The sequence below is a fragment of the Bemisia tabaci genome, chromosome 7 (assembly GCF_918797505.1).
Source record: "Bemisia tabaci chromosome 7, PGI_BMITA_v3".
NCBI classification, from domain to species: Eukaryota; Metazoa; Arthropoda; class Insecta; order Hemiptera; family Aleyrodidae; genus Bemisia; species Bemisia tabaci.
Window position 1 is genome coordinate 52,546,732 of NC_092799.1, and position 15,328 is coordinate 52,562,059.

Here is a 15,328-nt window from a genome sequence, read left to right on the forward strand (position 1 = left end):
TGATTTGCTGGGTAATCCAATCATTTGCATCGTTTGATGTTCTCATTTTTGTACTTCCCTCTGGCACTGCTAATTTGTTTGAAAATTTAAAAAAAAAACTAGGAAAAATAGCACTGCCTTTCCATTATGAGTGATAATAAAACTAGTGCCTTTTCATTTTCTTGAGTATGCACTGATATCAATGGGCTTAGCAATTAATCATTTTCACCGCTTGAAAACATGTTTTCATGTAAGAATGAATTACTAAAGGTTTCGAATTCACCTCTCATATAGTAACAGCTTATGAAGCATTGGCAAAATTTGGCAATGACCAGGCCGGTGAGTATGTCTGCTTCCAATCTGAAGTAAACTATAAGGACGGGTGGGCAGGTGGACGGTTTAAGACTAAGTATGCTTCGAGTACCTTGATACTTACACAGAAGAGTAGACACTGAAATATCAAATTTCTGATATGTTCAACTACTTAGGCTACATCGAGCTGTCCAGGACTCAAAAATGGTGAATATTGCATACAAATTAAGATTAAAAAGACTGAGAATTTGGCTTTCATTCACTTAAACCATGCATTGTGAAGTTTGAAATGAAATAAGTTTAATGAGCCATAACCTTGCAAATATTTGCAAGTTATTGCTTGTTGTTTGCCAATATTTGCAAGGTTATGACTCTTTGAATTTATTTCATTTCTTTTGTATTTCGCCTTTCTCATTACAAGCATGTTTGAATCGTGAATTTTTCTTGGATAACACGATGGAACGCTTTTTACTTGTTCAAAAACAATTTTTACGTGATTCAAGAGAATATTTTCCTGCTAGCATCCCTTTGGTGGCAATGTTAGTATCAAAGCCAAAAGGTGAAAGCTGTCAATAGTTGGTAATAACTCTCCTTACATCTACATCCGTCGCCATTTTTGGCCCCTACAGCTTTCATATCGGAAAGCATCTATACTTTCTTGATAAAAATGCTCTGGGTTTGACCAGTCATTGCACATTTCCGTAATTTTCCTCCAGTTTTGCCAATTTTGAGAAATGTTTTTCTACTTCCACCGTCGAAATCAGGTGTGTTTTCCACTTCAATATTTAGAGGAAACAGAACTAATCCGAATGAAATGAGGAGGGTACACGCATTGCTTTTTTCCCCTTCAATTTTTGAGGTAGACCATCCATCTTGATTTAGTCTTGAGTTATCCTTCTATTTACATCAGTATCCATCTTCAAAAAGATCATTCATATGAAATATTTAAATGCAAGAGCTCTTTCCAACATCTTATGTGAATATTATCGTCCTCCCAAAGCTTTTCATGACAAAGGCTCCTCATTACACTCATTTGGAAAACCTAACCTAATAGGGAATATATAAAATCGTAGTATACCTTTAACGAAAGAACGTAACTACGTTCCGATGTTGCCTAATTCCCTCTCGTAAGTTGCAATTTTGAGCGGAGAATCTCGGGCATTTCAAACTGAAAATTTCACTGATTTTTCTCCTGATCTCACTTAAAAATTAGGAAAGTTGCGGACAAAAGTTGCATAGGTAGATTCTATGTGACTGGTCGATTCGTTTGGGTCAATTCTGCAACCTTGGAATGGGGTTACGTTCCTTCGTCCGAGAAACGAAGATATGTGCGTCCGAAACGACCCTATCTCTCAACCGCGCTCAGATCGTAAAACTCCTCCAGATTCACATCCAAGAGTCCGTTGCGTCATAGATCCAGAGGAAAACCACTTAAAAGCAATCAAAACTCCACGTAGGTTCGTGTTTATTGCCAGACCCGACGGAGAAACCGACCGACGGCGCCTTGCGATTTCCGCGGAGGTCGCTAGATGGCGACACCGGCGCCCTCGGCGGACGGGGCTGTAAAAGGTCAGGCGCGTTTCCACGACGACCATCGTGTCAACCGAGCTTTTAAGCTCTCCGGAACTTTCAGTCAGGTTCCGCTCGCGGTTCCGAAAGCTCGCGGACCAAAGCTCTGAAAGTTGTACTTTCGACTCGTTGCCGATATAATCCGCCTTTGGCGCGGGGAACCTCACCAATATAGAGGAGGAAAACCATTGCGGTGTTTTGGGGTTGTCCGGTTTCGTCCTCGTGGTGGTGTTTGTAATGCAGTGTTCTAAAGGGTGTTGTGCTCACCGAATCTAAGAGGATCGAGCCGCTTGTGTTCTGCCGCAGCAACAGGAACACTCAGGAACACGCGCTTCATTCGCACCTGACGAGTTATAGCAGTATCGCGCCGAGACCATTCGCAGTTCTTTCAAGTATTGAAACGACTTTGTCACAGTATTGATCTTCCCAGGTATGATTTGTCCTCTAATATTGTGTTGCATAAATATGTTTGAAATATTTTTAACCCTCTATGGCATAATATTCCTCATTCGTGCGAACGGCTTTTTGCATGGTTTTTTAAAAATGGAATATTTCCTCTGTGGCAAATTACGAAAGTTACAAAATAGATTTAAGTCCCCTAGAATCCAAGATTCAAAATTAATTCGTACCATAAAGGGTTAAGTGAGGGGCTTGGAGGGCAATTAAGGCGTATAAATGGAGTTTTTGCTTTTTCCAGTAATACGTGTCTGAAGTTTCAAAATTGCATGGATCCTTATGGCGGAAAGAAAGTTCAAACTAACTTTTTGATGCTTAATATTTGAAATTTGGGAGCGAAGTTTTCTCAGAATATACATTGTGACAAGATTTATATGAAATCATTAGTATCTCAATTTTTTCAAAAACTGCACTTATGTGCTTTGTCTTCTAAGCTCCTCAAATGTGTTTTTAAATCTAAAACATGTTCTCAAATGTTTTAAAAACACTGAGAAACGTGGGCCGAGCTGTACGTAACATAGTGGTAAAATAGCGCGAGATTCACATTTTGAGAGGAAAACAAGGTCAAAAAGTACAAAATAGTCAATTGGATTCAAAAATTCTGAGCTCTAATACCTACGTATCAGTACAAGACTGAGGGGAGAGAGTATTCAGCTCAAGCAGATGCATTGGAATATTAAGCGGAGGTCACGTCGAGAGCTCTATAACATAGAACTCCGTTGGGTCCATAGCAGCTCAAAAGTTTGGACTCTAATTGAAATTTCTGAACTTTTTGACCTCGTTTTCCCCGCAAAATGGTGCGGATTCAGCACTAATTTACTACCTTGTCACAATAATAACTGACTGACAAGCTAACTAGATAATAATGTTTGAAATTATCATTTCAATATAGAATGGACGTTAAAATAAACGTTAAAAAATTATTCGTAAAATATAAAGAAAAATAACGCAGTGAAAATGCGGCAATGCTAAATCGACATAGTGAAATACTCGACTTTTAACCGTAAGTAAAAGGACACGAGCAAGGTATTGGTTGGTGTTACCAGTTGAATTCATTGATGTTACTAATTCAACGCTGGTAAAATATCGGGACAAAATCGATGCAATGAACTGATAAACCTTCAACAAATATTGGTCTAATATCGCGTGAATATTTTTTCCCTGAATGGGATTATCTTGATTATACCCCTAAGCGAGTGATTAAATAGAAACTGTTGGCAAAAGCAAATGCTTTTTATATTGGCAGATCCTAATCCTGAAGTCTTCAAGGGAGATACGGGTTAATTAGATACGTTTATTGCTACGCTTTCCTGTTACTTACGGCAAACTGTAATCACTAGTCAAAAATGCCTTCAGCTTTGTTTGATACTCCACCACCCACACCGGAGTTTTGATATTTGTATCAAATCATTGTTCATCTTGATGCTGGCTCGTAGAATCCTTCGGTAGCAGATCGAACGTTTGTAAACGTCGCAAACGAAAATACGCATCTTCCAACTTTAGTTAATAATAAAACGATCCAAAAATTGATAAATACAATTCATCTATAGAGTCTCCTTTCTATTGTTATAGGATGAAATCTACAACAAGAACCGTCGGAAACTTGGAAATTTTTGGAAATCGTCACCTGCTCAAAAAAATGGACCGACTCCCGCTAAGAATACAGATCAGTTCTTGAAGATGCAGACCTCAATTAGATCTTTCCAGTGCATCATACAAGTTTTTTTCCAAAAGAAAACCAAAATCAAGCCATTGCGAGGCAACATGCTAGAGAGAACGTTTTAATTTTGACAAGTTTTTCCCAAACAGTACAAATTAATAGTTTCCTTACGAACTTTAAGTGCTTTCACTTTCTCTTTTCTATTGTTTATTTTTCTAATAATCTTAAAGTATCTAATTTCTTAAGAGAATCACCAGACTTGGGCTATTTTCACGATCTTTCAAGAGCGAGTGATTTGTGCGCGAAGACTCGTCAGTAACTAATAAACGATTCATCTCGCGATTAGAACTCGAGAAACCAAAGTTTCATCGACTTGTTCACGTCACTTTTGAGACTGGAATAAATTAAGTTCTGAGTTGAATATTCACACAGAGGTTAGTTTTGCCTCCGACTACAATCTGACTGACATCGAAGACTGAATAGTTGTTTAATTGACCAATATAAAACGTAGATTTCCTCAGGGTTAGTGAAAACATCAATTCGCTCTTAAGCCGCACCGGAATTTTTAACCGACTTAAATGTGATTGAAGACCGAAAAGCAAACAAGGAATCGAACTGTACATTTTTCATTGTTTTCAACCGTGGATAATTTTATTAATATCTGACCTTATTCAACTTGCGAAACTAACTTAAACTGGTAAAACGCACAGACAAATTTAATTAAGACCTTATAATAAAATTTGCATGGAAGCAAATTTTCACATATAAATTTTTTTCTCACGCAATACGTTTACCTACAAGAATTGACAGCGATTACAAGATTATTTAATCATCTGAGCGAACCAAACAAAGAAAATTTCACATATAGTTTCACCGTTTATCTTAAAAATACACTTGCTCTTACCTCAGCCCGTTCACGTAAAACTCCTTTTTACGACATTTTCTAAGACATTAACTTACAGCCTAATTCCACTGGTAATTTAAAATCACGTTTAAATTGAACATTTTCAAAATTGACTGAGGTGAATACAATAAAATCCAATTATTCAGTCCCAATATATATAGACTATATTCCGATCTCATTTTTTGCACTCAAAAGAAAACCAGGGTTATCCTGTCTAAAAACAAACATTACATCGTAATCCTCTAAACAGTAACTTTTACGCTGATTTTAGTAGTTGGAGGAATATAAACTAGTAACTCAATTTCTTGATATTCAAGATGGTCAATTCTATCTAGAAACCCAAAACGGACCACAATTCTGCCCTTAAAATCGTTTCATGCGGTTGGATTAATATAACTTAATAACGCAACTCGTTGAGATTCACGATAACCTATTCTAGAAAGGAACCCTAAACGGACTAAAATTTTATCCTTAACGTCATTTCTAGTAAAAGCCCTTAAAAATATCCCCTTGCCAGGTAATAGACCTTTAATTCGAGCTCGCGTTCAGAAGAATAAGATTGATTCGCGGGATTTCAAGATAATCTACTCTGGCAAGAAACCCTAAACGGACTAAAATTCTACCCTTAACGTAGTTTCTGGGACAAGGCGTGGAAAATTCATTGCCTTGCCAGGTAGGAGATAGTTAATTGGAGCTTGCGTTCGGAGCGGAGCAAAATCATTGGCGTGATTGGCGGAGTTTCGGGATGAGCCGGCGACGGAAAGACAAGATCCCGGTGGTTCCGGAGCAGGACAAGAAGATCTGCGGAAGCATCTGTCTGTGCCAGCTGACGATCGTGCTCTCGTGCGTGTCGTTCGTCTACCTCTCGGTGGCCGTGTACATCCCTTCGCACCGGGCCTTCCACGCGGGGATGGAGCCGGAACCAGTGATGTGCCAGACGGTGAACAGCACTCTGGTCAACAACTGCAACTGGGCTTCTTGCGGGGAGTGGTGCCTAACCAAGACCAGCGGCTTCTGCCCGCAGCTATTCGCCACCGTCCGGAGGAACGGCACTGATATATCCCTCGAGGACTGCTCCCGGCTCAGTACCTATTCTTGCCCCCAGGTAAGAGTTTCCAGCCATTAAGTGCAGAGTTCCCGCATTGTCCTCCAGAATCACCACTTTCCCCTATTTGAACCCGTGTAATTTATCCACATTATTATGCTCAATTTGGCAACCTTGAATAATTGATACTTGTAAATGGACTCCTGCGGACCGTTTGTTGAAATTTTGTCTTGGTCGTGTGGACGTGAAAAGACTGGGACAGGAGAAAGTCGAGTGCTGCCGCGCTAAGGAAAAACGCCGTGTGAGCCTTTAGACGTTGCCAGATCTCATTTAATAAAAATCGAATTTAATGGAAAAATTGTTCATATTTTTTGTCAAATTTTCCAGATAATTTTGTTCGCAACTTGATCTGAAACATCTGAAAATTTCACGCAAAAATATGCATAACTTTCCGAAGAAATACATGTTTTATCCGGAGAAATTTGGCAACTCTCGAATGTTCATACGGCGTTCCTCCTTAGCACGGCAGAGTGACGGTCAGGTTAGTTGGACGTATTTCTGCTATAAAAGGAACCAGAGATGGGTGAAAGAGGAGTGTGCTCGTTAAATGGTCACAAAATCTCGTGTTGATGCTTGCGTCTTGTAGTTCAGCTAAAAATAATACCATCTGTCCAAACAGCAACTCTCTCCGTTGAGTGTTCACCGAGATATCGCGCTTTGAAAAATTTGGTTTATGACGTCATCCATACTGAGGTAGTGACACTTTTGATTTCTTCCACAACGCTTCTATTAGTCAGGGAAACACAAATATGCTCTGGTTACACAACCTGCAACTTTGGATGAAAGCTTGGTGGAAGAAAGTAAGGGTGTCACTACCGCGATGGATGACGTCATAAACCGAATTTTTCAAAGCGATATATCTCGGTTGATATTGAACATAAAATGTTGCTGTTTAGATGGATTTTAATATTTTTAGTGACCGACAAAAATAAATGATCAAAACACGATTCTTAGACCAGCACAACTGACCCATTGAGAGCCGCGTAATAATGAATGGGAATGATAAAGCGCCAGTGACGTCAGCCGCGACAAACCCGCCTCCGCGGTGATCTTCAACTCGTGAGCCCTGTCCACAACGCTCTTGTTCCATGCCCACGGCTCATGAGTGCCGCATATTTTGGCACTTTTCCATTTCCACAAAAGGAATCACGTCCCCTTTTGCGCTGTTTCTTATGCAGCTTCATAGAGCACACCCCACATTTCCGGTTATCGGACATTTCGCGAACAATTTTTTGTCTGCGCACCTGTTTTTCATAGTAGTTTACACGTTTTTTCTGCAGGAAAGTTTTGGTCCACCTACCAATTGAGATCCAAATTAAATAGTTCACATCTAAATACAAACGACAATCGCTCACGACCTGTACGATGAACACGTAAAAGGTCTTGGAAGAATGAAGGTTTGCTTGTTTTTTTTTTGGTCCAACGGAGGAAAACATTTAATTTAGATTTTTGGCAAAAATGGGTGAGCGTCAATTCCATGTAGAAAAATTCAGTAAAACTCTCTACACCTCTTTGGTGCAATAGGACTTAATTATCTTCCAAGAAAATCTCATCTTGTCATACATGAACTGGACAAACCTTTTGATTTGCCTCAGCCAAAGGCTCTTAGATTTTTCCTGTGTACGATAACTTCGCGCCGGCGACAGCGTGCTGCGGCGCTTCGAGCTACTACTTCACCGCGGAGATGTTGCACAGTATCATACAAGACTGAAGGCACCCCAACGTATCATGATGGCATCTTTCAAAAGCACGAAGTTCCCTTGCAAATTAAATCGAGTGACAACGACAAAAAGGGAGCGGTAGTCAAAAAACTTACCAAGTCCTGGTATCCATATTCAGTAACGTTCAGCATGGTTATTGAACTTCATTAGAGGAAAAAGTGACTTGATTCAAGCAGAAATATGCTCAAATTTACTACCGAGAAGATTTGCTTACGAATCAATGAAGAAAATAATGCCTGTATAAAGAAAAACATATGCTTATATAAGAAGAAAAGTCACTTACATCACGCAGAAACCTGCTTTCATTCAGCTGTTTTATTCTTGGTTCAAAATAAAATCTTTGTTGACGGCGGCATACTCAAGAATTTTTCTGTCAAAATCGAGTTACTTTTTTCTCTAATGAAATTCAAAAATTATGCTGAACGTTATTACAGACGGATGCTAGGACTTGGTGAGTTTTTTGGAGTACCGCTCTCTTTTTGTGTGGTAGTACCTTGATTTATTTTGCGAGGAAAGCTCGTACTCTTAAAGGATGTCTGTCAGACCTGATGCGTTAGAGCGCCTTCAATTTCATATGATACTGTGCAACGCAACACCTCTGTTTCACAATAGTTGCTTGAAGCGTAGTGGCACTCCGCAGCGCGGCGGGCAATAGGCGCCTACAAACCTAACAGGGATACTTCACACATTGCGCAATGCTTGAAGTATCTCTGTTAGGTTTGTAGGCGCCAGCGCGAGCGCGCGTTTCGCGTTGGCACCACGCCGCTGAATGACCTGCTAAGTGAGATTTTCTGGTCAGAAAAGCTCCTTGACCCCGGTGTATTGCGCGCAATCAATTCAGCGCTTAGGATCTACTACTACAACTTAGCAGACTACTTAGGATTTGACACTAATCTCGAGACTTTTCTTCGTATTGATGATCGAGAAAAATCGACAGTGGCAGTGGTACCATGCCGTGAATGGGTCCGTTGCATGGAAAGATATAGCCAACAGAATACACTTATGAGGGGTAAATTTGCTCGAAAATTACGTTTGGAACATTGAAAAGACGAATCAAGAGAAGAAAGTAACATTTCATTTATAAAAAGAGTTACCATACACTGAGATAATTGTTTAGTCCGATCAACCAGAAAACTACTTGATCCAATGAGACTACTCCAATAAATATTTCCCGGAATACTTGAATCAACTGGAATAGCCAGTTAGATTTTTTCTAGTTGAAGTAACTGGAAAATTATCCTTGTTTTAAATGGATGGAGTCCTTGTGGTAACTGGAATTATCCTCAGAATAACTAAAAAATATCCTTGAAATGACGGGGAAAATTATTTGGTATCACTGGAAACTTTTCCAGAGACTCTGCCCCTAATTTCTGGCCTTTGTCGGCATGTAAGTATTTATTAAATAAAATATACATTCAAAATCACAAAATTATGGTCAACTAATTTGATTTACAATTATACAGGGTGTATATTGCCTAAGTTCGTCGCGCATTAAATTTTGGGACATACCTGGGGATTGAACCCGGGAACTGCCGATTTCTAGCCTTACACCCTAACCGTTACGCCATTGCATCCGATATAACACACAGACGAAATGAGGAATGTCAAGTCACTGCAATGTTTGCGATATTCACCGATAGATGTCAGCATACTAATTGCAAGAAGCTTAATTAATTATGATATACTTTTTAATTTCGTATGCATGTCTTCGTTTTGCTGTGTGGACATTGAACTTTCAACACTCACATAAAACCGTTACAAGTTTCTGAGCACTTCAGGGAACATGGAATTCCAGTTACGGTAACAGGGCTTTCCTATTTGGCATAACTGGAAAAAATTCAACGAGACTAGTCCAGTTGATTCAAATGAGACGTCCCTTCACATCAAGTACCCTATCTGTTTGGATCAACTATTTTTCGGTGTTAAATTAACGTAGAAAAGTTCTAAGTAGACACTTTCGTTAAATTAACTGTTCTTTTTTTCTCCGTATGACAACATCTCCTTCTGCCTCAATTGTTTCCTTTCTCTATTGTATACATAAAATATACGGACTAAAATATAATGCTTGGACCAAGTCAGAGTTGCTCATTTTATGGGTGGACGTAAACTACCGGACAAACCAGGTGCGCGGACAAAAAATCGTTAACGTCATATTTCCCATACGTCTCTAGTTCCGTTTAGCAGAACTACGTCCGTTTTGTCAGGCCTCCTCTTTAACTAAAGTCACACGATTAAACCGTGCTATCAATATATCAGGTCAAGTGTTCTGATTGGCTTATTCGATAACTTGGACCAATCACAGCATTTGACCTTGATATCTTGATAGAACAGTTTGATCGTGTGACTTTGATCGTGCTTTTGTTGCGCTTGAATCGGTTGAAATTCATCAAAAGCCATCAGAAACTTGAGATTGTAAATATTTAAATATTTTCCAGACTCAGAACTATTGTAGATGGAGACAATCACTTAAAAACGTTCTCCAACGAATAATGCTGTTTTTGAAGACATCAAAGAACAAGAACCTTAGTTCAGGGAAGAGTAAAGTTTTGACTTTTAGAATAAACTCTACAATTTCTAAAAAATCATAAGTCGAAGCGACTCTCCATTTCAATCAAGCAAAAGTCAGCAACAACCTCAGTAATGTGAAAGCTAAGATAAACTTTGTATCTTTTGCAGACGTGGATACTTATGGGAAGATTTTAAATAACTGTTGCAGGGCTCAAACGCATCGATCATAGGGATGTTCAAACATGCTGTCAAGGAAGTTTCACAATGCTGCCAAACTTAAAGTCCTTTTAAATATTACTTTCTAAACAGTGTATAGGTAGAAAAGAACGGTTGTGGGCGCCAGGCATCAGTCTTGCGATATGTATGTTCCTTAGAAAATCTAATTGACAGTGCTAGATTCGTGCGCTGCAATCAACAAAGGGGAATCAAGAAGGCGCGAGGAAACAAGAGATATCCTGTCCACTATGCACACAGAACCATGCAATCTAGGTCCATCTATTCGTCTTTTTTTAGGTGTACGGCCATGAATATAGAGTGCAGTTCACAAAAAATAGGGATTAAGTGACGAAGTCAAATTATCATTGTCGATCTGAGTCAAAATTAGAAAGCGGAACTGTCAACTAGATGCTCTCTTTCGTAACAAAAAATGACTGAATAAATGAATTCAGTTTATTAGAATTTTCCTGTGAGTATTTTTTCCCATTCGAGCCATATTGAGGATCCTCTAAGTTTTGCATCAAATTTCAAAATTGTAACAACAGGTATCAACTAAACGACATGAAATGATTCAATTCACTGCGGTACCTCACCTTCCCTCCTCTTCAAGAACCTGACCTAATTTGGGTGTGTAAAACTAATTCCTTAAAGAGCAATTCTCAACGTACCGCCAGTTATCCATCCTCAAACAGCTTTATCTCAGCAATTTCACAAAATTAAGGCGCAATTAATTAAAAACAGAGCTTAGCACGGCCTGGTAAGAAAACAGCGATAATATTTCAAAAATTAAATCTCCATTGTGTTGTTTCAAAATGTCCTCTCCCACTCGATTTTTTCAAAGGAATGATGATAGAAGCCTACTGTATTTTTTTTATTTTCACTTCAAATATCCCTGCGGGGATAATCCCACGCAAAGTCCCATCCTCCCTCAGTCCGAAATCAAACCATCCCCAGGTAACAATTTTTTGAGACCATCAAACTCGGGTCACCTGGCCGGGAATCGAACCCAGGACCTCCCGATCATGGAGCAAGTGCTACAGATACTACAACACAAAAGGCTGCCGAGCGCGAAAATTTGCGCGGTTTTTAAGAAATATTCTTAAAATTGAAAGGAGAAATCATAGGATTTTTTGATTCCACAAGGACAATAGTCGGCAATCCTTCGACGAGAGTGAAATATGACAGGAAACCTGCAACGTTGCTTCGGCAAAGTACGTGATACCTTAGTTGAGCATCGAGATAAAGCAAAAGGGGGAGCAGAATGTTTCAAACGTACGCCTAAATGCCGATTTCAGCGCGCAGTTATTTAGAATAGGCTCCCCTGCCCCTGATACGTGATGAGATGCGCTTTTAAGCCTTCATCTGCGAGCATTTCCCGACTTGAATAAAAGCAGGAAACACACATTCGGCCACATACAAAATGTAACATCGATACACCTGCCGCCACTACCCCTCCCCGCCACTCAATGCCATACCCATTCCCGGACTAATCTGGAATACACCGGATTTTCGCCTTCCGTTGGCCACAGAGGTATTGACTCAAAATCAACAGTCGGCCGCTACAGACAGGGTGGGAATAAAAGAGCCACCAAACGCGGTTTCCACAGCCAAATTTCACAAAGAACACGTTGCAGGCTTTTTGAAAACCTCGAAATCAATTGCACGCCTTTGACAAAAATCAGCGTATCTATACCTCACGTAGACAGCAGTAGCGTGGCATGCTTTACAATATCCATTGATCTGCCTTTAAGCTGTGGAAATTGATCGAAAAAAGGGTGCCCGCTCATATCTCACACCTCAATTATCGATTTTTTATCATAGCTTCGGGTGAGGAGAAATCGATTGTCGCGATCATCCGCCACGCCTCGCCGCTAGTAAACAACGGGCCTGCTGCAAACTTTTGCTACAGCAAAAATAAGAGTTATTACTCATAGAAAATTATTCAAAAATCACGATGAGCGCATCGGAAAAGTCTAAAATGCCCTCCTCACTTCACAATTTGCATCAGAAATTTGCGTTTTCTCGAGCTTCCCGCCTAAAAAAGGATACCACGGCAAAGGTGAACATTTCGTTAGAGGAGTCATTCCATCCTAGCCCAGCTCACAAGGACACTACGCAATATTCCACATAGTCGGCGCCAATCCGCCAAAACACATGTGACGGGACGATGATTCTAATTATCTGATAACATTCGGCGTGTTTACATTCACATTTTTCTCGCGTGGATAGATAATATAGATATCCGCCTTGATTGACCTCGTGCTCTCCTCAACTTGCGCGGGGACGCGTCGGCTATGCTGAGGAGGGATTGAATGGAACGACTCCTCTAACGAAATATTCACCTGTGCTGTAGTATCCTTTTTGAAGCGGGAATCTTAAAAAAACGCAAATGTCTTACGCAGATTCTGAAGTTAGGAGTGCATTTCAGAGTTTGCCGATGCGCTCGTCGTGATTTTTGAGACATTATCTATGAGGAACAACTCTCGTTTTCGCTCTAGCAAAAGTTTGCAACAGACACATTAAAATGTTTGTCTTTATGATTACCGTAAGTTATTTTAAGTTACTTTTATTCAGGGTCGGACTGACGCAACTCTGAGGGTGCAGACCCTTAACCGGCGAAGGGGGCGCAATGTGATATTTTGCTCAGGAGTATGCGGGAACACCCTCCCCCCTCTATCTCTCTCTCTCGGAAGGGCCGAAATTTTTTAAAAATCAAACTCTTCTAAGTAGAATTTTGACGATATTTTCAGGTTCAAAATCGATTAATTTTACAGAAGAAAATTCTAAAATTGAACGTAATAATAAAAGTATCGGAAGAATTGTGAGATGAAAAATTTAAAATCGATCAATCAAAGAAACGCTATTCGGGGCATCCAAGCACCATTATCTCTGGAAGAAACAAGTCAGAGCTCAAGAGATCCAAAATCATGCCTTTGAAAACTGGAAGGTGGAAAATGAGGGTGACAAGAAAACAATAAATACTTCGGACCCTGTATATTGTATGAATAACTGATACAATACATTTTAAATTTAAAATTTCAAATGTTTAAACAAAGTGGGAACAATGAATATCAGGGCCAGATTAAGGGGGTGGCCACATGGGCCGCGGCCCATGACAGCAAATTTTGCAATTTTTTTAAATGTAGGTATAAAAAAAATGGGATTCAGAAAAAAAACATTATCAATGAGAAAAGGGGACAAAATCTCCTTTTCCTAAGAGTATAGTAATTTCTAATTTTGTTGTTTTTCGGTGATACAAGAGACAGCATCTTTAATTAGTCGAATTAAGAGAAGGACTGAACAACGAGGACTTGAGATGAAAAAAAGAAGCCCTCAGCGCGGCGCGGCGGTCGGCATGTAACACATTTTAGCGCCTACAAGATTGCATGAATACTTCACGCATTGCGTCAGACACAGTGCGGTCAGCATCGGTCGGCGTGGAACGCATAGCGCCTACAAGACAGTAGGAATAGTTCCCGCATTGCACCAAATACAGTGCGGTCAGCGCGGAGCGGCGGCGGAAGTTAAAATTATTAAACCACATTTATGTTTGTTCTTTCTTGATTTTTTCGTTCAATGCTTATAAATGGAAGGCCTTGTCCACAAAGAGATAGGTTTACAGGACTTAAATTTCGCTCAAAGTTCCGTGAACTTTCGCTAGTAGTGCTGACAGGGCTTTCGCAAAAAATGTGTCAAACACGAGTAAACGTGTTTCATGCACCCCGCTACCTCCGGCACGTTCACTTGATGGTTTTATTGATGTCTCAAAACGAATGAGAAGGGGGCGACAAAATACAGGCGGCCCATGGGCGGCAAGTAGGTAAATCCGGCCCTGATGAATATACATACTACGTAGCTAAAGAAAAGAAAAATGAGACAAGGGGACAGAATACAGAATACACTTTCCTCTATAACTCCTATTAAATCTTCTCTCGTTTACTTATAATTTTTAGGCATTTTTTTCTTTACTTATTTTCTTTTCTCCTTGCTTTTTATTTATTATTCTTTTCTTTTTTTTTCTTCTTTTTTCATTTTTTCTTTTCTTTCTTTTCTCCTATTCTTCATTTTCTTCATTATCATTCTAGCAGCCGGAAGAGGGGCGTGCCTTCGGCGCGCTGAGGGGGGCGCATCTGCCAATGGCAGATTGACCTTATGGTCAGTCCGACCCTGCTTTCATTGCGGTCAGAATGACCGAAATGGGCCGTCCCTAAATTACGCAACTCTATAGGGAAGGAGAGTCAAGGAGAGCGTTACGCCATTTTGATTTTACGTGTTAAAGCATAGATACCACGTCACAATAGCGTTACAAAGGAGAGATAGAGAAGTCAAAATTGCCGAAAAAGTGAGCTAGGTAATTTAGGACGGCCCCGAAGAACTTCGCTCATCGATCAAATTTTTGGTTGAATCGAGCAAAATCGTAGGTTACTGTGAGACATCCGAGGATAAAGGGCTTGTCCTGCTGAAGCAATACGTACCCTTGTTTCCCTCCATATCACTTGAAGGTGCGACCATGGAATGTCTAGAGCATTCAACAATCGATTGTGCGATACATTAGGTTTCATCGAATCGGCTCGCGCCTCATTCTTGACGAGATTGCAAATTTTCAACTCAAAGATTTTGCTAGTGTAATCCAAAGAGAAACGAACCAAAAAATGTCAACTTCATTTTTCATTTAGTTTCGGGGCTACTTCTCTTATTAATACATATCCATGCTGAAACTACCAGATCGCGTACCTCGCTTTGCGATGTTGTACACATCCTGTGTCATAATTCATTTTCACGATGGAAAACTTCTCAACGTCAATTATTGACTACGACTACCTCCGTGATTTTTCCTCTCTGCATGTGCACAGCAAATTCTATGAAAACCTCAAGGAATGATATTGATTTGCTCTAAA

The 15,328-nt window shown here is 39.9% G+C and overlaps 1 protein-coding gene across 2 annotated transcripts in view; it reads left to right on the plus strand.

Moving 5' to 3' along the window:
* The first annotated feature begins 1,905 nt into the window (after positions 1-1,905).
* Positions 1,906-15,328, plus strand: part of Teh4 (tipE homolog 4 phospholipid transfer protein) — a 43,763-nt gene continuing 30,340 nt past the window's right edge. Inside the window, exons 1-2 of one of the 2 annotated variants that reach the window (XM_019054860.2) lie at positions 1,906-2,290; positions 3,889-5,985. In XM_019054860.2, coding sequence (XP_018910405.2) covers positions 5,626-5,985 — 360 coding nt within the window. In that variant the 5' untranslated portion in view covers positions 1,906-2,290; positions 3,889-5,625. The remainder of the gene's footprint in view (positions 2,291-3,888; positions 5,986-15,328) is intronic. The other variant, XM_019054859.2, reaches the window with a different exon arrangement.